Source organism: Taudactylus pleione, unplaced genomic scaffold (genome assembly GCF_031769625.1).
Source record: "Taudactylus pleione unplaced genomic scaffold, aTauple2 ptg000224l, whole genome shotgun sequence".
NCBI classification, from domain to species: domain Eukaryota; kingdom Metazoa; phylum Chordata; class Amphibia; order Anura; family Myobatrachidae; genus Taudactylus; species Taudactylus pleione.
Genome location: NW_028284626.1, coordinates 361,631 through 386,469, shown reverse-complemented (window position 1 = coordinate 386,469; position 24,839 = coordinate 361,631). Strand labels below are relative to the sequence as shown.

The 24,839-nt window shown below is 44.9% G+C and overlaps 1 protein-coding gene across 1 annotated transcript; it reads left to right on the top strand.

Annotated features, from left to right (window-relative positions):
* The first annotated feature begins 247 nt into the window (after positions 1-247).
* On the top strand, positions 248-24,839 carry LOC148517293 (uncharacterized). Its single transcript, XM_088478867.1, is given in 7 exon segments — positions 248-320; positions 726-848; positions 8,306-8,384; positions 8,504-8,601; positions 8,752-8,956; positions 22,312-23,552; positions 23,554-24,839. Coding segments are annotated over 5 exon segments (2,259 nt in total). The 5' UTR covers positions 248-320; positions 726-848; positions 8,306-8,350; the 3' UTR covers positions 24,235-24,839.

Below are 24,839 nucleotides of genomic sequence, written 5' to 3'. Positions count from 1 at the left end.
CTGCCACTGGCCGCCGCCGCCATTACTCTTCCTGGCAGCTGCCAGTTCCTCCCCTACTTGCCGGTGTCTCCGCGCTGCCGGTGCCCCCATATTAGTGACGGATCCGGGGGGGGGGGGGTTTAGAGTTATCGCCCCCCGGTAACACAACTGCAAAAAGATTTTATTTTTCCCCATAAGGGGGCGTGGCCACGTGTCAGGTGCTGGGGAGGGGGAGGAGCAGGGGGAGGAGCAGGGGGAGGGGCACATACGGGATACAGTGGTGGCCGGAGCAGCAGACCCGGGAGGAGGAGGAGGAGCAGTGTCCCGCTGCCAGAGGGCAGGTAAGCTGGAGGGGGCCGGGGAGCAGGTGGGTTGTTCAGGTTACTCAGCAGGCTGCAATGACAGGGGACAGAGGAGGCTGGAATGACAGGGGACAGAGGAGGCTGGAATGACAGGGGACAGAGGAGGCTGGAATGACAGGGGGACAGAGGGGGCTGGAGGAGTCACAGGAGGCTGGAATGATGGTGGGCTGGAGGTGCAGAGGGGGCTGGAAGCTGGAATGACGGGACTGGAGGGGACACAGGGCTGAAGGCTGGAATGAGGACTGGAGGGGGTATTGGAGGCTGGAATGACAGAGGTCTGGAGGGAACACGGGGGGGGGGCAGGAGGCTGGATGGGACACGGGGCACATTTCTGGTTAAGCTTCTGTTGTATGATGGTGACATTGGTTATATTCCTACACACAGGCATTTTCCGGACCATGTGATCTTCAATGTGCACAGTGACTACTGATTGAGGACACTGTCTGCCCACGGAGGATCAATTTCTTCAGAGGTTCCCCATTGCCGAGAAACCCCCATATAGGTAAGGTGAGATTTTTAGTACACACATAAACAGTATAGAATATTTTATTTTTTTTGTCCTTTTAAGTGGGGAACCAAAAGCAGTTTTCGCCCTGGGCTCTACTTGGTCTAGAACCGACCCTGATGTGATACACAAGGTCCCCCTCCTACAGATGGCTAAAACCATATTAATGAGGAGTCTGAGGACCCAGGCGAGTAACATACCTCTCTCCCAGGGGCCTCCATTGGTATCCATGATGGACGGATCACGGGCGCGGTGGCAAGCACATCCTTGACGCCACTGCACATGAAGAAAGGGGAGGGTACTTTGCTTGGAGGACCTCCCCCTCACATGGAACCACTTTTGCAAAGCTAATGAGAGAAGCTCCTCACCTTCTGAGCAAGAGCTTTCTCTAATGTCCACTGGCAAGGTCAGCAGCATCACTAAGTTCTGCTCTAAAACATTCTGCTGGTTCAGCTTACAATTCAGTTAAAGGGTAACTCGGAGAATAATCATATATCCGGATCTGTGACCCAGCATATATGTGTACAATTGTATTGGTGGATTTCATATGCTGAGCATAAAGGGCCTGATTTATATGTGACCCGTACAGCTACAATACAGATGCAGCAGGAGGCGTCTGTAGGAACTAGGCTCCTCCTACATTAAGTTACCATCCCAGTGCTGCGTCCATAGATGCTGCCTAGGATCACCGTCGCGATCATCAGTTGCAGTAGTCGCTGCCCCATCGTGACACGTAACAACGCCCCTCGTCACACATGGCCACGCCCAGTTTTCACAGCGTGTCTCCATACCCCCACTTCGAAATCCCCACCTCGACCACTGTGTGTTATAATATACCTTTATCCTGCGCTCACACAATGTCACAAATAGAGAGAATCCGATGGCTGCACCTTCACACCCGCCCCCCTGTTAGTGGGGTCACCATACAGACATACACATAGCAAAGGGAAAAGGGCGCTCAAAGTTGAATAATTGTCACAGGTTCTATAGAACATACAATAAATTGTACAGTGGCTTAATCTGTATAGAAAGTTTTTGTGACCAGTCTTTAGGAGGTATAGACGTACCAGGACTGATGGTAGCACTCACCTTTTCTTCTCCAGACATGGGTTTTCCAGATGCCCCAAACAATCTGAAAGGGGATTCATCAGAGAAAATAACGTTACCCCATTCCCCAGCAGTCCAATCACTGTACCTATTGCAGAATATCAGTCTGTCCCTGATGTTTTCCTGGAGATTATTGGCTTCTTTGCTGCTCTTCCTGACACCAGGCCATCCTCCAAAAGACTTTGTCCTGTGTCATGCCAACAGTAAAGCATGGCGGGAAGCCACCTGACAAAATCCCAACATCTAAATTTTGATTATCCGGGAGGGTTAGGTTAGGGTTCAGGGAGGGGGATAGGTTTAGGCGCCCCCGGGGGGACTTATGTTTAGGCACCACTCTGGGAGTTTTATGGTTAGGCACCACAAAGGGAGGTTTGGTGGGGGAGGAGAAGTGTAGGGTTTGCTAACTTACGTTCCCCGTCAGTATTTCACCTGGAAGTTTTTCAGCCACCAGGATTTCATACCCCACCGCGGTGATGACCTGCCGAGACGCAGTCCTGTTCCGCCAGGGCTGAGGACTCCCTGGGGATGACAGCATGGGGAGCCAGGCACTGAGTCCTTCGCTTCCACTAGGCGACCAGAGACTGCAGGCTGGAGTGATGCGGAAATGCTCCAGCGTCCCGGGGGTTAAACGCTGGCCAGGGCAGGCTGCCTTCCCTGTCTTAACAGCCGGTTCCTCCTCTCAGTTCAGCGCGCCTTTCCACTGCGGCCTGGCTACGCTGAGCTGCTCCCCTTCTTGGGCCACGCCACCTCTAAAGTCTCCGGTGGCCATTTTCTTGGATGGCAATGTGGCAGTTCTCTTTGCCCAGCATGTGCCCAGTCCCCCTGCATACCTCTCCCTTTTGGGTCAGTGTATGCAGCACTATTGCCTACCAGGCACTGAGTCTGTGTAGTTGATTATAGTGCCATGGTGCAGGTTAATTTCTGCATTGTATGTGACTTATGTTAGCGCTGTCTGTCTGAAACTATATATTATTTTTTTTTCACAAACTGTCATTTCTTAAATCCTTGCTCAAGCAGAAGTCATTGTACCTGTCCCGTTGCCTCAGAGGGGAACGGGTTGTTATACCAATCTTTCTGGTTCAAAATTCGACTGGATCCCACTGGCCTATAACTCCCTGAACAAATTCCTCAGGGTACCTCTGTTCAGGATGGAAACCCTACGCTCAGTTATATTGGCTATGGAACCTGGGGATTTTATGGTGTCACTGGATATTCAGGATGCATACCTGCATATTCCGATTGCTTCATCTCACCAGCGTTTTCTCAGGTTTGCTGTACTGCAACATTTCCAGTTTCGGGCTCTGCTGTTTGGCCTCTCTACTGCACCTCTGATGTTTACCAAAGTTATGGCAGTGATGGCAGCCCATCTGCGGCTGCAGGGAGTCCGCCTGTTACCATATATGGACGACTTTTTACTGTTTTTACAGCTTTTACTGTTGGCAGGGTCTCCAGAGGGACTTCACCACCACCACCTACAGCTGACTATATCTATGCACGGGTGGTATATCAATTGGAAGAGGTCCTCCCTGATCCCATCCCAAAGGATGCTGCATCTGGGAGCTCTGTTGGATTCACAACAGCAGCGGATCTTTCTGTCTACGGACAAGATCTCCACTTTGCTGATGCAAGTATGCAGATGCCTCCACAGTCGCCGAGTGTCCATCCACTCTGCAATGCAGTTACTCGATTCCATAGTGTCGACGTTCGACATGGTGAAATATTCCCTGTTTCCTTCCTGGCCTCTGCAGAAATTGATCCTCTCCAGGTGGGACGGATTACCCCATCGGATAAAGCAAACAATGGTGCTCTCTTCGGAGGTGCGTCTGTCTCTTGTTTGGTGGCTGCAGATGGGCCACCTCATCAGGGGGTGCCCCTTTTGGATGCCAGTCTCCAATTTTGGGGTGCAGTGACTGGTCCACACATTTCGGGGATGGTGTACAGCGGAAGAGGCCGCCCTGCCAATCAACATATTGGAACGTCGGGCGGTCTTCAGAGCCCTGCAACAAGCCATACTCTTACTTCACGGAAAGCCTGTGCAAGTTCAGTCAGACAACGCCACGACTGCGGCTTACATAAACCAACAAGGAGGGACTTGAAGTCAGGCAGCAATGACAGAGGTGTCACACATTCTGACATGGGCGGATGGCCATCTCCCAGTCATATCTGCAGTGTTCATCCCTGGAGTTCTCAATTGGGAAGCGGACTTCCTCAGCCGTCACAACGTGCATCCCGGGGAATGATCTCTTTACCAAAAAGTGTTTCAGCCCCTAGTGGATAAGTGGGGCCTTCCAGACATGGACCTCATGGCCTCTCGACAAAATCACAAACTGCCAATGTACGGGTCCAGGACAAGATACGCCAAGGCTCTCTTGGTAGATGCTCTGTCAGTCAAGTGGACCTTCCTGTTTGCGTACCTGTTCCCTCCAATCTCCCTTCTTCCTCGAGTTCTTTGGAAGTTCAAACAAGAAGGAGGCACTGTCCTCTTGGTGGCTCCAGTGTGGCCCAGACGTCACTGATACTCAGATCTTCCAAGTCTCTCCATCGACACTCCGTTGCTGTTGCCTCAACGTCTGGACCTGCTGTCTCATGGTCCTTGCCTTTGCCCGGACCTGGGTCATCTGTCTTTGATGGCGTGGCTGTTGAGACATCCCTCTGAAATTCCAAGGGTTTTTCCGGCTCTGTGTGTCATTCCAGAGGTTACGACCACCAAGTTTTTAGGATATCCAGAAATTTGGCTTTCCTGCAGGCGGGTTTGGTCCTTGGTCTCCCCCTTGCTTCACTGAAGGTGCAGTTCTGTGCTCTTTCAGTGTGGTTCCAGCGAAGGATTGCTCCTCTTCCTGATATCCGCACTTTCCTACAGGGGGTCCTTCACATCCAGCCTCCTTTTTGTCCCTCCTGTGGTGCCTTGGGATTTGGCTGTTGTCCTTCGGGCCCTCCATTTGAACCCCTGGACTCAGTGGATCTCAAATGGCTTACTGCTAAGACAGTTGTTTTTCTTCTGGCTATTGCTTCTGCCAGAAGAGTGTCAGATTTGGGGGCTATCTCTTGCCGTTCTCCATTTCTGTTTTTTCACCAGGACAGGGCAGTGCTTCGGACTGGCCCTGGTTTCCTTCCTAAGGTGGTCTGTAGTTTCCACATTAATGAGGAAATTATTGTGCTGGCCTTTAATTCCCCAGACCTCTCGACAGGTGAGGCCTCATTGGATGTGGACCGTACGAGTTCCCTTCGGAAGTCAGACTCCTTGTTTGTACTCTATGGATTCCACAAGAAGGGATGGCCAGCCAATAAGCAAACTTTGGCTAGGTGGATTTGCATGATGATCTCTAAGGCTTACACTTCTGAGGGCCTTCCTGTTCTGCCCTCTGTTACTGCTCATTCTACTCTGTCTGTGGGCAGCTCACCATGACACCTCGGCTGTTCAGCTTTGTAAGGCGGCTACGTGGTCTTCTGTCCAGACCTTTCTGAGGTATTATGCACCTGATACCTTTTGCCTCTCAGGATGCTTCCTTTGGGCGGCAGATTCTCCTCTCTGCACAGGAGCGTCCCCACCCTTAATGGAACTGCTTTTTGACATCCCTAAGGTTTTCCTGTGGAGCCTATGGACCCTGAAGTAGAAAAGGAGAGAATATGGTAAGAACTTACCTTTATCTCTCTTTCTACGAAGTCCATAGGGTCCACAGGGCACCCACCCTGATGCACCTGTGCCTCAGATGGGCTTCGCTCTGGTCACCGGTTTCTGGTTTCTTTCTTATGAGAATGTGATTCTTGGGTGTTCCAGACTTTCTTCTCTCTCTATTATCCTCCTCCGGCATTTAGCTTGCTACGAAACTGAGATGCCTCGCTAGAGGGACTCACCAGGGGTGTCCTCTATCTCCTGCCCTATTTGTGCTTGCTATTGAGCATCTGGCGTGTCTGTTACGTACTGCTCCTGGTATTCGTGGCTTTAGAGCTGGAGTATTGAGCGATGTCATAGCCTTATACGCAGATGATATGCTCTTATTTTTGGAGGATGCCAAGGTTTCTTTGGCTATGATGCTGGAATAGTCAATACGTTTGGTGGTTTTTCAGGGTTACTCATTAATTGGGACAAATCTAATATAATTCCTATTTCTGGTTGTCTCACTATAACTAATGAATCGTCTTGCCCACTTCAGTGGAGTCTGCGTTTTAAGTGTTTGGGAGTCTGGATTCATCCTCAATCTACAGACTTTCTCACAATAGACCCAATTACTTTAAATTTTAAATTGAGGGTTTATATGTGGAAGAGATTGCCACTTACCATTATGGGACGCATCAATCTTTAAAATGTCAATTCAGTCCAAATATTATTTATCACCGCATTCTCCAGTTTATATCCCTACAAAAGTTTTTTTTTCAAGTATTGAGAGTATTTTATCTTCATGTATTTGGGGTGACAAACCCACGCGAGTGGCCATTAAAACTTTGTTGCATCCAAGGCTTCGGGTGGTTTAGGCCTCCCTAATTTATGTTTGTATTCTATGGCCTCTCAATTGGTCCAATTATTCAGTTGGGTTTCTAGTGCTGGGGACCATACGTTACTTGGTTTTCTAGCCGAGTGGATGGGGTCCTCTATCTATCCTTTGCAATTTCTTCTTTCTGGTGTCTGTGTCTCTGGTCTTCCTCCGTTACACCGCCAGGCCCTTTTGTTATGGCGTTATGCACATACTTTATTTGATTGGAAAAATTTCGATGAGGATTCCCCTTTATGGGTTAATAAATAATATCCTGAACTGTCTAAACTTTCATATGATAACATTTGGAGATTGGGAGGGGTCTCTTCCTTGGGTCAATTATATGTAGAGGGTGTTTTTATATCCTGTTTACAGCTTCAGTCTGAGTTCGGTTTCCCTAGCACGGCCTTTTATAGAAACTTACAATTGAGACATGCAGTCCATGCTCAACTTGGTAGTTTGCCCCCAATGTTATCCCCTTCCCTAATTAAATCACTAGTAACTTGTTTGGGTTCAAGGGGTCAAATCTCCACTGTGTATGCTAACCTTAATACTAATTTTATGACAGATTTGTTAAATCCTCTTAAGCTGAAATGGGAAGTTGATCTGGATTCATTGAACAATGGATGCAAATTTAAGTTTATTACTCAGTGTGTTGGGTACCAGCAGGTTTTTTTGTTTTACATGGAGTATATCATACCACACTCTCCTTACGGCAGTCTGTTTGAGGACTAATTGCCCAAAATGTGGTGCACTGTATTCTGGTTTTTGGCATTTGATGTGGGATTGTCCAGCAGTATTTCCTTTTTGGTCTAAGGTTTGGGATAATATGAAATCAACAGCTTCCTCTCTCACTTCGTTAGACCCTAGGTTATGTCTGTTCAGCCTTGACTTAGAGGAAACACACTCCCTAATGCTATACCGATACACTTTGTCTTACTATCCTGGTGAAGGTCATTTGTAGCTAGAACCTGGTTTGCAGCAGATCCCCTTGATATTTTTTAAAAGGAGAGCTCTGGTCTGATGTTGCCAATCACGAAAGATATTAATTAAAAGTTGTAACTCTATGCTGAAATGAGATAGATGGTGTCTTTCCAGACAGGGGAAAGGAACCGTTAATTTGTCAGCTCCTTAATGTAATTAGTTTGTTCAGTTAATTTTCCTAAAATGTTTTCATTCCATGTTTTCAGTCCTAAGTGCAATTTTTCGTATTTTGTTATACCAGTAGTCGATACCATTTATATTTGTATGTTTTATAATTATTTTGCCTTTATTTCCAGAGCAATTTAATTGTGTGATTTTGTTTATGCTATCCATGTCGAACTGGAGTGTGTTTAGCTTTGTCCAGCTTTTGTATTATGATTTTTGTGCTGTTTTACTTTGATTCCATTTTTTGTTCTGTCTGTAGATTGTTTGTTTCTTTTAAAATATCTATAGTAATAATACAGGGGCATGACTGGGGAGGTGAGGGGATCTGGGAGAGTCACAGTGATATCACTTATATCTATAGTAATAATACAGGGACATGACTGGGGAGGTGAGGGGATCTGGGAGTGTCACAGTGACATCACTTATATCTATAGTAATAATACAGGGACATGACTGGGGAGGTGAGGGGATCTGGGAGTGTCACAGTGACATCACTTATATCTAGAGTAATAATACAGGGACATGACTGGGGAGGTGAGGGGATCTGGGAGTGTCACAGTGACATCACTTATATCTAGAGTAATAATACAGGGTCATGACTGGAGAGGTGACTGCTGGGAATGGGGCATGACAGAGCCACTAGGGGATATGTTTTTGCATGATGACTGTATCATTGTATGTGTGAGGTTCCTATAAGGTGTCAGGATGTCACTGTCTATGTCTCCATGCAGGAGGGGGAGTATATAGAGGAACATAGGGGTCTGTGCAAGGACGTGATGATGGAGAATCACCGGCCCCTCACATCACTGGGTAAGAGGAGACTGTCATTTATTGTACCGGGGAGAGCAGGTATGGGGGCCCCCTATATACACACATCACCTGATAATCACATATATACAATGTACTCAGTCACTATGTGTCTCCTACAGATGGACCCAGTAACAGAAATACCCCAGAGAGATGTCCCCATCCTCTTTATTCAAAGGATTGTATAGAGGAGAATCACAGGATCCCACAGGAGCATCAGGTAGTTGAGTCTCACCAATATACCACAGTGTCCTTATATGATCTATAGGAAGCTGTGTGTGTCTTTTTAACCAGAATTATTCTAATTAATGTGATTTAATGAAATCGAACATTTTTAAACTGTTATTTTATTGTTTTGTGTGTTACTAAGGGTGAAAGTCTGGCTAATATAAAGGTAGAAGATATAGTGGGAGAAGAAGAGATGTATGTGACTGATATAAAGGTAGAAGATACAGACGGAGAACAAGAGACGTATGTGACTGATATGAAGGCAGCAGATATAGAGGGAGAAGACACGTATATGAAGGATGATCAGCAGTGTAAGGTGGAGGAAATCCCTACAGATATTAGCACAGGTGAGTAATAAACACTTAGCAAGAAGAATATATGACTCTTTTCTGAGTAAGTCACTACAACAGTACAAAGTAAAAAGGGAAATGTGTTTGCCCAGTGGCGGAGTCAGGAGCCATCAGCCCCTATTATACTCCTGCTCTCCCCCTCACATCATGTCACTCTGTGTTACCAGCCCAGAGATCTGACCAGTCTCCTCCCCATACTCTCTGGTGTATCTCATACATCAGGAGCCATCAGCCCCTATTATACTCCTGCTCTCCTCCTCACATCATGTCACTGTGTGTTACCAGCCCAGAGATCTGACCAGTCTCCTTCCCACACTCTCTGGTGTATCTCATACATCAGGAGCCATCAGCCCCTATTATACTCCTGCTCTCCCCCTCACATCATGTCACTGTGTGTTACCAGCCCAGAGATCTGACCAGTCTCCTCCCCACACTCTCTGGTGTATCTCATACATCAGGAGCCATCAGCCCCTATTATACTCCTGCTCTCCTCCTCACATCATGTCACTGTGTGTTACCAGCCCAGAGATCTGACCAGTCTCCTCCCCACACTCTCTGGTGTATCTCATACATCAGGAGCCATCAGCCCCTATTATACTCCTGCTCTCCCCTCACATCATGTCACTGTGTGTTACCAGCCCAGAGATCTGACCAGTCTCCTCCCCACACTCTCTGGTGTATCTCATACATCAGGAGCCATCAGCCCCTATTCTACTCCTCCTCTCTCCCTCACATCATGTCAATGTGTGTTACCAGCCCAGAGATCTGACCAGTCTCCTTCCCACACTCTCTGGTGTATCTCATACATCAGGAGCCATCAGCCCCTATTATACTCCTGCTCTCCCCCTCACATCATGTCACTGTGTGTTACCAGCCCAGAGATCTGACCAGTCTCCTCCCCACACTCTCTGGTGTATCTCATACATCAGGAGCCATCAGCCCCTATTATACTCCTGCTCTCCCCCCTCACATCATGTAACTGTGTGTTACCAGCCCAGAGATCTGACCAGTCTCCTCCCCACACTCTCTGGTGTATCTCATACATCAGGAGCCATCATTCCCTATTATACTCCTGCTCTCCTCCTCACATCATGTCACTGTGTGTTACCAGCCCAGAGATCTGACCAGTCTCCTCCCCACACTCTCTGGTGTATCTCATACATCAGGAGCCATCAGCCCCTATTATACTCCTGCTCTCCCCCTCACATCATGTCACTGTGTGTTACCAGCCCAGAGATCTGACCAGTCTCCTCCCTCACTCTCTGGTGTATCATATACATCAGGAGCCATCAGACCCTATTATACTCCTGCTCTCCCCCTCACATCATGTCACTGTGTGTTACCAGCCCAAAGGTCTGATCAGTCTCCTCCTCACACTTTCTCAAACATTGTGTGTTAGGTAAAATAACATTTACACAAAGAGTTGGTGTGAATCACAGCCATACACTCAACAGTAAAACATTGAAACAGTGAGCAGATAATAGTAATAAGAAGTGACTAACAGTCAGTATATGAATGTAAACAATGAGAGATAACGGACATACAGTATAGATAAATCTGCTGTATACAAACCCAAATAGAAGCAGATAAAAAAGAAGAGTGTAGACAGTAACTTCTATAAGGGAAGACAGTCATGCGAGTGAACTAACATTCCCGCTAGGCTGTTTTAGCGGGGCGCGGTGCCCTGCTTTCCTTCTGGAGGGCAAAAAGCGCCCTGCCCTCACAGCCTGCGGGTGCCGTCTTCACCCGCGGGTCACATTGTCCCGCGGGTGGGGAAATGTGTGGTGACCTGGTTACCGCCGGAGAATAGACGCCAGACGCATGCACCTGGCATCTATTCTCCGTCTTGGAAGCGCTTGGAGGCTGCCTGGCGTGTCCGTAAGTGCGGGCACGCCCCCAAGTGTAACGAAAAGGGGACGCGTCTTATAGACACGCCCCCTTTTCATTGGCCATGCCCCCTTTTTGGGCGCAGCTGCCGCCGGAGCTAGAGTGAACACTATGAACTATAAGCTAGAAATGAAACAAAGGGAACCGAGGAGACCATATTGCTTTCACAATCCAGGAGAATGGGAAAATGTGATCTAATTGGCAGTAACCGTCCCATAGGGTATGTTAGAGCGAGTCACATACTCTGAGTCTATAGTCTATGGGAAACGTATGTGCGTAACTCTCCCTCGTATCAGAGGACCGCTCTTCCTTATCTAATGTGCTCCCAAGGCAGTCCATGATAACCATGTGGAAGTTTCTCTAAAAATACAGTTGGGGTCGGATGGTCTGCGTTAATTAAACTCTGCAATATGGCCTTCCCTGCGGCAGCACTAATAATTACATGTTATATGGCCTTCCCTGCGGCAGCACTAATAATTACATGTTATACGGCCTTCCCTGCGGAAGCACTAATAATTACATGTAATACGGCCTTCCCTGCGGCAGCACTAATAATTACATGTAATACGGCCGTCCCTGCGGCAGCACTAATAATTACATGTAATACGGCCTTCCCTGCGGCAGCACTAATAATTACATGTTATACGGCCTTCCCTGCGGCAGCACTAATAATTACATGTAATACGGCCTTCCCTGCGGCAGCACTAATAATTACATGTAATACGGCCTTCCCTGCGGCAGCACTAATAATTACATGTAATATGGCCTTCCCTGCGGCAGCACTAATAATTACATGTAATACGGCCTTCCCTGCGGCAGCACTAATAATTACATGTAATACGGCCTTCCCTGCGGCAGCACTAATAATTACATGTAATACGGCCGTCCCTGCGGCAGCACTAATAATTACATGTTATATGGCCTTCCCTGCGGAAGCACTAATAATTACATGTAATACGGCCTTCCCTGCTGCAGCACTAATAATTACATGTAATACGGCCGTCCCTGCGGCAGCACTAATAATTGCATGTAATACGGCCTTCCCTGCGGAAGCACTAATAATTACATGTAATACGGCCTTCCCTGCGGCAGCACTAATAATTACATATAATACGGCCTTCTCCTGCGGCAGCACTAATAATTACATGTAATATGGCCTTCCCTGCGGCAGCACTAATAATTACATGTAATACGGCCTTCCCTGCGGCAGCACTAATAATTACATGTAATATGGCCTTCTCCTGCGGCAGCACTAATAATTACATGTAATATGGCCTTCCCTGCGGCAGCACTAATACATGTAATATGGCCTTCTCCTGCGGCAGCACTAATAATTATAAGTAGGTTATTTTACAACCTCTAGTTTCTCTCTGACAACTAGGTAAAATGCAGAAGATCGCCCATATCACTGGTTAGTGGTAAATAGTTGACTCGGTTTTCCAAAGCAACTTTCCTAATCTGTTGCCAAAAGCAGCAAAGGAAGGGTAAGCTCCAAAGGAATGAAGGCGATTGGCTGGTGGGGTCTTAGGGCGAGAAGAGGAATGGGAAGATGACATACCAGCTAATAACATGTCTATGGGGTGTAAAAAAGGCTTTGTGACAGATGTTGGGAAACGTTTCCTGATACTGAGCATTGGATAGTTCCTTACGCGATAAGAGGAATGAGAGGATGACATACCAGCTAATAACGTGTCTATGGGGTGTAAAGTAGGCTTCGTGACAGATGTTGGGAAACGTTTCCTGATACTGAGCCGCGGATAGTTCCTTACGCGATATATTGGGAGCACTGACTAGAGTGTTGTAGGAAAGAAATGGGATGACTTTGTAGCCAGAGATTCCTACCAGATTGAGTCTGATCATTGATCCATAACCGTTCTCATGTAGGAGTGATCTACATATATAGCATGATGGGGATCGGAGAGGATAGATGCCAACGGCCCAACGCGTTCTGCTAATCTTGGTCTGAGGACCACACAAATGAGGCACTGACGTAATGCTGTGCTTGGAAGAGTGCAAGGGGGGGAAGTGATGTAAAGTAGGAAGCTTCTGTATTGTCTGTGCTAATGTCAGTGGTCGCTTTGTTTATATGCCAAGCAGCCGATTGTCTCAGGATGGGGTGACCTCAATCTGGTAAATGGGAAATCCTGTGCACCACACCGACACTCGGGATTACCCAAGAATGGCACAAACCCAGATCTGTGACTATGCCACATTATGTACCACAATTACGTGTGGACTGCGATAAGGGATTCTCATGTATCTGCTGTGGAATTTCAGGATCATGTTGATAGAGGTAATGAAGAAAACGACAGTCAGTCAGGAAATACCACTCAAGGGATGTATTTGTGTAGGAATGATGACCATGAAGCCAGTCCCATAAATACCTCAGTATGGCAGCATGGTTGTAATGTGGCAGGTGTGGAAAGTTGATGCCTCCATTAGATTTAGATTGTTGATTTGCCAAACGAGTTTCCTAAACGGAAGTGAGCAGAAGCGGCAGGGACTGTAAAAAAATCCATAAACCGAGGAGATGTCACAATTCTGACCAAACTAACCCTACCCAGGTAAGATGAAAGAAGATTCCCTGAAATGCCAGAGCTCATTTTGGGAAGTCGATATAACCCCCAGGGGGCGCGTAGGTAGATGATTACCCAGTTAGGTGATTGGGTTCTTCTTCCAAATCGGAGAAGGTTGCTCCAACATGATTTCTTTATATAGGGTGCAGGAAAGGGCCCGTGGATGTAGTCATGTTGGCTGCAAAGTCTGAAACATCACCGAACTCCTGCAATTTATTCAGCATAATCCTGAGATTCTTTAGGATTGGTAATATACAGTAAGACGTTGTAGGCAAAATCTGACGGTTTGATTTCAGCATTGTCCACAGAGATAACTTTGAATGGAAACCAAGATTGTTAACTGCAGAAAAGTTGGTCTATTGAAAGATTAAAGAAGAGGGGCAATAAAGGGCACCCCTGACGTGTATCTCTGTGCATTAGTATAGGGTCCCTTAACCAACAAAGAAGTGATGAGCTGTGAGTAAAAATAACACATTAGATAGATAGAGGGGTCAGATTCAGGTCTCTCTAAACCCGTAAATAGTTGGGGCCAAGTGGCACAATGACAAACTTTGTGTTGTCTACAGTAGCTTCCCCCCAACACCTCTCCTTTCAGCAGTTATCACTGCTGCAATAACTGGCTTACCTGAATTCCCTACTAAGGGGCTGAAAGCTCTGTGGTCCCGGGTAGGAATCGGAGGTGAGGGGCCTGGATATATGTTCTCATCCACAAACAGCGGATGTTAACGAGACCAGATCAAGGTTACGGAATCTAACCTGCTGGGAGGTATTCAACAGTGACCCCTCCATGCGGTATATGGGTTTCAGTTGCACCAGGCAAGCAGGTCGCAGTCCCCTGGTCAGGAAACTGCTGCGAGTGGGAGTGGAGAAAGATACACCACTATGTCCCACAGGTAGAATAATCTCCATACTGAGTATAGAGTGGGTACAAGGGTGTTAATTCCTGGAGTGATACTTTGAGAAGTTGGAGAGAAGATCCACTGAGAGAGAGAATGTGTTGTTGACAATGGAGAATAGGTTGTACTGCTGACACTGGTGTAGAATGAGGATGCACTGCATACACAGTGTACGAATCCAGACACACCGGAGAGTGGCTCAGTATTTGTACACAGTAATTCATACTGAGTACACAGCATGAGAATCCAGACACACCGGAGAGTGGCTCAGTGTTTGTACAATAATGTGTACTGAGTACACAACATGAGAATACAGACACACCGGAGAGTGGCTCAGTATTTGTACAGTAGTGAATACTGAGTACACAGCATGAGAATCCAGACACACCAGAGAGTGGCTCAGTATTTGTACAGTAATGTGTACTGAGTACACAGCATGAGAATCCAGACACACCGGAGAGTGGTTCAGTATTTGTACAGTAATGCGTACTGAGTACACAGCATAGAGTGGTTCAGTATTTGTACAGTAATGCGTACTGAGTACACCGCATGAGAATCCAGACACACCGGAGAGTGGCTCAGTATTTGTACAGTACTGCGTACTGAGTACACAGCATGAGAATCCAGACACACCGGAGAGTGGTTCAGTATTTGTACAGTAATATTTAATGAGTACACAGCATGAGAATCCAGACACACCGGAGACTGGTTCAGTGTTTGTACAGTAATATTTACTGAGTACACAGCATGAGAATCCAGACACACCGGAGACTGGTTCAGTGTTTGTACAGTAATGCGTACTGAGTAAACAGCATGAGAATCCAGACACACCGGAGAGTGGTTCAGTATTTGTACAGTAATATTTACTGAGTACACAGCATGAGAATCCAGACACACCGGAGAGTGGTTCAGTATTTGTACAGTAATATTTACTGAGTACACAGCATGAGAATCCAGACACACCGGAGAGTGGTTCAGTATTTGTACAGTAATGTGTACTGAGTACACAGCATGAGAATCCAGACACACCGGAGAATGGCTCAGTATTTGTACATTAATGCGTACTGAGTACACAGCATGAGAATCCAGACACACCGGAGAGTGGTTCAGTATTTGTACAGTAATGTGTACTGAGTACACAGCATGAGAATCCAGACACACCAGAGAGTGGTTCAGTGTTTGTACAGTAATGCATACTGAGTACACAGCATGAGAATCCAGACACACCGGAGAGTGGTTCAGTGTTTGTACAGTAATGCATACTGAGTACACAGCATGAGAATACAGACACACCGGAGAGTGGTTCAGTATTTATACAGTAATGCTTACTGAGTACACAGCATGAGAATCCAGACACACCGGAGAGTGGCTCAGTATTTGTACAGTAATGCGTACTGAGTACACAGCATGAGAATCCAGACACACCGGAGAGTGGCTCAGTATTTGTACAGTAATGCGTACTGAGTACACAGCATGAGAATCCAGACACACCGGAGAGTGGTTCAGTATTTGTACAGTAATGCGTACTGAGTACACAGCATGAGAATCCAGACACACCGGAGAGTGGTTCAGTATTTGTACAGTAATGCGTACTGAGTACACAGCATGAGAATCCAGACACACCGGAGAGTGGTTCAGTATTTGTACAGTAATGCGTACTGAGTACACAGCATGAGAATCCAGACACACCGGAGAGTGGTTCAGTGTTTGTACAGTAATGCGTACTGAGTACACAGCATGAGAATCCAGACACACCGGAGAGTGGCTCAGTATTTGTACAGTATTGTGTACTGAGTACACAGCATGAGAATCCAGACACACCGGAGAGTGGTTCAGTATTTGTACAGTAGTGCGTACTGAGTACCCAGCATGAGAATCCAGACACACCGTAGAGTGGTTCAGTGTTTGTACAGTAATGTGTACTGAGTACACAGCATGAGAATCCAGACACACCGGAGAGTGGTTCAGTATTTGTACAGTAATATTTACTGAGTACACAGCATGAGAATACAGACACACAAGGAGAGTGATTCAGTGTTTGTACAGTAATATTTACTGAGTACACAGCATGAGTACACAGCATGAGAATACAGACACACCGGAGAGTGGTTCAGTATTTGTACAGTAATGCGTACTGAGTACACAGCATGAGAATCCAGACACACCGGAGAGTGGTTCAGTATTTGTACAGTAATGCGTATTGAGTACACAGAATGAGAATACAGACACACCGGAGAGTGGCTCAGTATTTGTACAGTAATGTTTACGGAGTACACAGCATGAGAATCCAGACACAATGGAGAGTGGTTCAGTATTTGTACAGTAATGTGTACTGAGTACACAGCATGAGAATCCAGACACACCGGAGAGTGGCTCAGTATTTATACAGTAATGTGTACTGAGTACACAGCATGAGAATCCAGACACACCGGAGAGTGGTTCAGTATTTATACAGTAATGTGTACTGAGTACACAGCATGAGAATCCAGACACACCGGAGAGTGGCTCAGTATTTGTACAGTAATGCATACTGAGTACACAGCATGAGAATCCAGACACACCGGAGAGTGGCTCAGTGTTTGTACAGTAATGCGTACTGAGTACACAGCATGAGAATCCAGACACACCGGAGAGTGGCTCAGTATTTGTACAGTAATGCGTACTGAGAACACAACATGAGAATCCAGACACACCGGAGAGTGGTTCAGTATTTGTACAGTAATGTTTACGGAGTACTCGGCATGAGAATCCAGACACAATGGAGAGTGGTTCAGTATTTGTACAGTAATGTGTACTGAGTACACAGCATGAGAATCCAGACACACCGGAGAGTGGCTCAGTATTTATACAGTAATGTGTACTGAGTACACAGCATGAGAATCCAGACACACCGGAGAGTGGCTCAGTATTTATACAGTAATGTGTACTGAGTACACAGCATGAGAATCCAGACACACCGGAGAGTGGCTCAGTGTTTGTACAGTAATGCGTACTGAGTACACAGCATGAGAATCCAGACACACCGGAGAGTGGTTCAGTATTTGTACAGTAATGTGTACTGAGTACACAGCATGAGAATGCAGACACACCGGAGAGTGGCTCAGTATTTGTACAGTAATGTGTACTGAGTACACAGCATGAGAATCCAGACACACCGGAGAGTGGCTCAGTATTTGTACAGTAATGTGTACTGAGTACACAGCATGAGAATCCAGACACACCGGAGAGTGGTTCAGCATTTGTACAGTAATGTGTACTGAGTACACAGCATGAGAATCCAGACACACCGGAGAGTGGTTCAGTATTTGTACAGTAATGCGTATTGAGTACACAGAATGAGAATACAGACACACCGGAGAGTGGCTCAGTATTTGTACAGTAATGTTTACGGAGTACACAGCATGAGAATCAAGACACAATGGAGAGTGGTTCAGTATTTGTACAGTAATGTGTAGTGAGTACACAGCATGAGAATCCAGACACACCGGAGAGTGGCTCAGTATTTATACAGTAATGTGTACTGAGTACACAGCATGAGAATACAGACACACCGGAGAGTGGCTCAGTATTTATACAGTAATGTGTAATGAGTACACAGCATGAGAATCCAGACACACCGGAGAGTGGCTCAGTATTTGTACACAGTAATTGCATACTGAGTACACAGCATGAGAATCCAGACACACCGGAGAGTGGCTCAGTGTTTGTACAGTAATGCGTACTGAGTACACAGCATGAGAATCCAGACACACCGGAGAGTGGCTCAGTATTTGTACAGTAATGCGTACTGAGTACACAGCATGAGAATACAGACACACCGGAGAGTGGTTCAGTATTTGTACAGTAATGTGTACTGAGTACACAGCATGAGAATCCAGACACACAGGAGAGTGGTTCAGTATTTGTACAGTAATGCATACTGAGTACACAGCATGAGAATCCAGACACATCGGAGAGTGGCTCAGTATTTGTACAGTAATGCGTACTGAGTACACAGCATGAGAATCCAGACACACCGGAGAGTGGTTCAGTATTTGTACAGTAATGCGTACTGAGTACACAGCATGAAATTCCCGACACACCGGAGAGTGGCTCAGTATTTGTACAGTAATGTGTACTGAGTACACAGCATGAGAATACAGACACACCGGAGAGTGGTTCAGTATTTGTACAGTAATATTTACTGAGTACACAGCATGAGAATACAGACACACCGGAGAATGGCTCAGTATTTGTACACAGTAATGCATACTGAGTACACAGCATGAGAATACAGACACACCGGAGAGTGGTTCAGCATTTGTACAGTAATGTGTACTGAGTACACAGCATGAGAATCCAGACACACCGGAGAGTGGTTCAGTATTTGTACAGTAATGCATACTGAGTACACAGCATGAGAATCCAGACACACCGGAGAGTGGTTCAGTGTTTGTACAGTAATGCGTACTGAGTACACAGCATGAGAATCCAGACACACAGGAGAGTGGTTCAGTATTTGTACAGTAGTGTGTACTGAGTACACAGCATGAGAATACAGACACACCGGAGAGTGGTTCAGTATTTGTACACAGTAATGCGTACTGATTACACAGCATGAGAATCCAGACACACCGGAGAGTGGTTCAGTATTTGTACAGTAATGCGTACTGAGTACACAGCATGAGAATCCACACAGGAGAGTGGTTCTGTATTTGTACAGTAATGCATACTGAGTACACAGCATGAGAATCCAGATACACCGGAGAGTGGTTCAGTATTTGTACAGTAATGTGTACTGAGTACACAGCATGAGAATCCAGACACACTAGAGAGTGGTTCAGTATTTGTACAGTAATATTTACTGAGTACACAGAATGAGAATCCAGACACTGGAGAGTGGTTCAGTATTTGTACACAGTAATGTTTACTGAGTACACAGCATGAGATTCCAGACAAACCGGAGAGTGGTTCAGTATTTGTACAGTAGTGCGTACTGAGAATACAGACACACCGGAGAGTGGTTCAGTATTTGTACAGTAATGTGTACTGAGTACACAGAATGAGAATCCAGACACTGGAGAGTGGTTCAGTATTTGTACAGTAATGCGTACTGAGTACACAGCATGAGAAAACAGACACACCGGAGAGTGGTTCAGTATTTGTACAGTAATGTGTACTGAGTACACAGCATGAGAATCCACACACACCGGAGAGTGGTTCAGTATTTCTACACAGTAATGCGTACTGAGGGCCTGATTCAGAGTTGGGAATAGTGAGATATCTCTCTCAACTGTGAACCTGAACAAACCATATTGCAGTGCAAGGGGTGTAAATACATACATTTTTTTTACATGTTGGGTAAATACTGGCTGATTTTGCATGTAGCCCACAGATACTGCACTGCTTTATTATTACACTACAGTTTAGATGTCAGTTTGGAAACACTCCTCCCAAATCTAAATCTCTCTGCACATTTTAAATCTGCCTCACCTGCAGTGCAGCATGGTTTCACCAAGATGATCAGTTGAGAGAGATCTCTCTCTATTCCCAAGTCTGAATCAGGCCCTGAGTACACAGCATGAGAATCCAGACACACTGGAGAATATAATCGATATGTTAGGAATAATTTGAGAGCAAGTATGGGAACCTGGAATGGAATGACAAGCATAAACAACTTCCTTATGTCCAGAGCCCAGTTATATACCCTAAGGTAGCAGCTCATAGGAGGACAGCGTCTGTTGACCAAAACAATGCTACCATTGGTTGAAGGAACAGTCAAGTGAGAAGGAGCATCATGTCAGCGTCCATGACTGCAACCTCAGAAACCCTGACACTGATACGCACATGGAAGTCCAAAGGCACCGAAGGCAAAATCCCCAGATCGTCACCCCCCACCGCACTTGACGTCTGACCGCACGAGAAGTCAAGCGAAGCTGTTGCTGCGGTAATGGCCGATCCTAGGCCGAACCCTGACAAGCTGTATGTACAGCTGTCACAAAATGTCAGCCATGAACGAGACCCATTTGGTGTGAAGACAACAAGTCTGTTAGTATAGTGCGCAGTCTATTAGCTGTTATTTTGGAGAGATGTTTGACGTCCATATTGAGGAGAGATATGGGTTGATAGAAGTCAACTAGAAGGGGATCTTTGTCAGGTTTAGGAATAAGTATCGCGTAGGCAATCGTGAAGGATGAGTAAGGTGGATTGTATTGGAGAATTCTGTAGTAAGGTTATAACAATGTTGGCGTCAAGTGTGGTTGTAAAAGTTTAAAATATACCCCGGTAAACCGACACATCCTGGAGATTTATGTGGTTGTAGACGGGCAGTAACTGCCAGTTCCGACTCAGTAATGTCGGCTGATAGAGCATCTCTTTGAGTCTGAGTGTAGGCATATTTTCCTCTGTTCGAATTCTATATGGCAGAGGCCTGTCCATCGATGTAGATTGATAAAGTTCAGTATAGAATTCATGGAAATGGGAAAAGGTTTGGACATGGGTTTCGCCTGTAGCAGGATCCCTGATAGCTGTAATAAAGGAGCCTTTCCTCTACGGTCTAAACATCATTGACAGCAATTTCCCACATTTGTTCCTCCACCTTAGTGTAATCAATACATGTCTGTGCCTGCGCTGTAAGGCACCTCTCTAGAAGCCATTTACACTGTATAGGATCCCAGAGTGGAATCTGATAATACAGCAATGAAACTCCAAAGCTCCATCAGATCTCAGGGAAATTTACTGTTCAGAGTATTCTATTCTCAGCTTAGACACATAATTAAAAACATGATCCCTCATGACCCCCTCCGATGTCTCCAAGGAAAAGACCGTTACCCTAATGCTTCAGGTTGTCATCTAAATTAATGCCCAGGAAACCGCCAAAAATTTCTAACAGCCCTCAGACTTTGACAGATAATCTGGGAAATGCCAAAGGCGGTCAGTCGTCATGAAAGAAGCATGCCATAAGCTAAGCCTAATCGAGGCATGATCAGAAACTATAATGTCACCAATACCCACCGATCGCACCTGAGAATCCGAGTGGCCACTAAAAAGTAATCTCTGCAAGTCAGGGAGTGATGAGCTCTGGAAAGGGGGTAAATGATCTATCTGTCAAGTTGAGTAACCCCCACAGATCACTTAATTGAAAAATAGTTATAAGACCATAAATATGGTACCACGAGGGAGCTTTTAGGCGTGAAGCAGGAGAGGACTTGTCAATATTAGGTTCGTCCACTGTATTAAAATCGCCAGCTAGTATTAGAGTATGTAATGTTCGGAGAGCTAAAAATTGGGACAATTTAGAAAATAAAATCACTAGGAGAAATATTAGGAGCATATGTTCACCAAAGTACATTTACTACTTTCCATCTCCACAACCACACAATGGCCCATGGGATCAGAAACCCAATCCAGTATCATATAGCGTAATCATGATGAAAGACTAACTGCAATTTGTACCTATAAGAGGCTGATAACATTCCCCAATCCAGAATCATATAGCGTAAATCATGATGAAAGACTAGCGGCTCCATGTGATTTGTGCCTATAAGAGGCTGATAAACATTCCCCAATGCAGTATCCTATAGCGTAATCATGATGAAAGACTATAGCCACTCCATGTGATTTGTGCCTATAAGAGGCTGATAAATATTCCCCAATCCAGAATCATATAGTGTAAATCATGATGAAAGACTATACCTGCTCCATGTGATTTGTGCCTATAAGAGGCTGATAAACATTCCCCAATGCAGTATCCTATAGCGTAATCATGATGAAAGACTATAGCCACTCCATGTGATTTGTACCTAGAAGAGGCTGATACAGCATGAGAATCCAGCAGACCGGGAGGTGGGAGCCATCTACAAATATACCAAAGCTGGGCGGTTTGTGACTGTACTTTCAAACATCTTCAGTTTATCTATTTGTTGGTAATTCTAGAACTTTTAATCATAGATTTTATTTAAAAATATAAACTTGTCATAGAAGAAATTCATATTACCATGTATTTTATTTCCAGCACATGGATGTAACAGCAGGAATGTCTCAGAGGAATCTCCCATGCTATCTCCAAATTGTGAAATAGAAGGCAGTGACATCGCACGAGATTCTTCATGTGACAGCCCCATTATACACCCAGCACATCACCGTGCAGATGTGTCATCTAATCCCTCTACTCATAAGGACTGTTCTCCTGATAACTCTGATATTGGAAATTATAGTACAGCATTGAGAGCAGATAAAATATCCCACTGTTCTATAAATGACAAATATTTTAAACACAAATCACAGCTTGTTGTACATCAGAGAAGTCACACAGGTGAGAGGCCATTTCCTTGTTCTGAGTGTGGGAAATGTTATACATGCAAATCAGCTCTTGTTAAACATGAGAGAACTCACACAGGTGAGAAACCATTTCCATGTTCTGAGTGTGGGAAATATTTTGCACACAAATCACTGCTTGTTAGACATGCGAGAAGTCACAAAGATGAGAAACAATTTCCATGCTCAGAGTGTGAGAAATGTTTTACTTGCAAATCAATGCTTGTTAGACATCAGAGAAGTCACACAGGTGAGAGACCATTTCCATGTTCTGAGTGTGGGAAATGTTTTACAGAGAAATCAATTCTTGTTAGACATAAGAGAAGTCACACAGGTGAAAGGCCATTTCCATGTTCTGAGTGTGGGAAATGTTTTTCAGAGAAATCAGCTCTTCTTTCACATCAGAGAAGTCACACAGGTGAGAAACCATTTCCATGCTCAGAGTGTGAGAAATGTTTTACTTGGAAATCACAGCTTCTTACACATCAGAAAAGTCACACAAGTGAGAGACCATTTCCAAGTTCTGAGTGTGGAAAATGGTTTACACAGAAAGCAGATCTTGTTACGCATCAGAGAGGTCACATAGTTGAGAAATCATTTCCATGCTCTGAGTGTGGGAAATGTTTTACTTGGAAATCATCTCTTGTTACACATCAGAGAAGTCACACAGGTGAGAAACCATTTCCATGCTCAGAGTGTGAGAAATGTTTTACTTGCAAATCACAGCTTGTTAGACATCAAAAAAGTCATACAGGTGAGAAACCATTTCCATGTTCTGAGTGTGGGAAATGTTTTACAGAGAAATCAACTCTTGTTAGACATGAGAGAAGTCACTCAGGTGAGAAGCCATTTCCATGTTCTGAGTGTGGGAAATGTTTTATACATGAATCACACCTCGTTAAACATCAGATAACTCACACAGGTGAGAAACTATTTTCCATGCTCAGAGTGTGGGAAATGTTATACTATCAAATCACTGCTTGTTAGACATCATAAAAGTCACACAGGTGAGAGACCATTTCCATGTTCTGAGTGTGGGAAATGTTTTACATACAAATCACAGCTTGTTATACATGAGAGAAGTCACACAGGTGAGAAGCCATTTCCATGCTCAGAGTGTGAGAAATGTTTTACTTGGAAATCACAGCTTCTTATACATCAGAAAAGTCACACAGATGAGAGACCATTTCCATGTTCTGAGTGTGGAAAATGGTTTACACAGAAAGCAGATCTTGTTACGCATCAGAGAGGTCACACAGGTGAGAAACCATTTCCATGCTCAGAGTGTGAGAAATGTTTTACTTGCAAATCACAGCTTATTAGACATCAGAAAAGTCACACAGGTGAGAGACCATTTCCATGTTCTGAGTGTGGGAAATGTTTTACAGAGAAATCAAAGCTTGTTAGACATGAGAGAAGTCACACCGGTGAGAAGCCATTTCCATGCTCAGAGTGTGAGAAATGTTTTACACAGAAATCTCATCTTGTTATGCATCAGAGACATCACACAGGTGAGAAACCATTTCCCTGCTCTGAGTGTGGGAAATGTTGTAGAAACAAAACACATCTTGTTACACATAAGAAAAGTCACAAGGAAAAAGTAATGTTCATGAACTTATAAATCTGAAATGTTTGTAACAATATTCTAAATTTTCCAAAGGTGAGAAATGTTCTGTACAGAAATTAATGTTGTATAGATAAATCACATCTTGTTAGACATGAGAAAAGTCAAACAGGTGAGATATGTTCTAATGTGGACTATTAAAATTAAAAAGTCTAATTTTGTTGACCACCCAGCATACATAAAATACAATAACAGTTATATTACCTGAGATTCATCAAAAATGGATTGTCTGTAGTTTAGGCCACATGGTGTTTATGCACTAAGGGGCTTATTTACAAGTGGACACAATTTTTTTCTCATACATAAAACTTGCTAGCAAGAAAATGTATATATCCATTCGTAGAATCACTTTTTGGGATGCAGGACCAGTAGCTACACCTGATGTACATGTACTGTATATAAGCATTGGGTGTCTATGCAATGCAGAAAAAGCATTACACTATTATTAGCAACATTATATTATATACAAATAGGGTAATGCAGTGAGATGCACAAGTGCAGATATCTTATTGGTAAAAGAGAAAGTCGCATTAACCAGAATATTAAAAAGAAAGAACATAAAGTACAGATTTTCATGTTTAGGTGTCGTCTTTTCTGTGGCA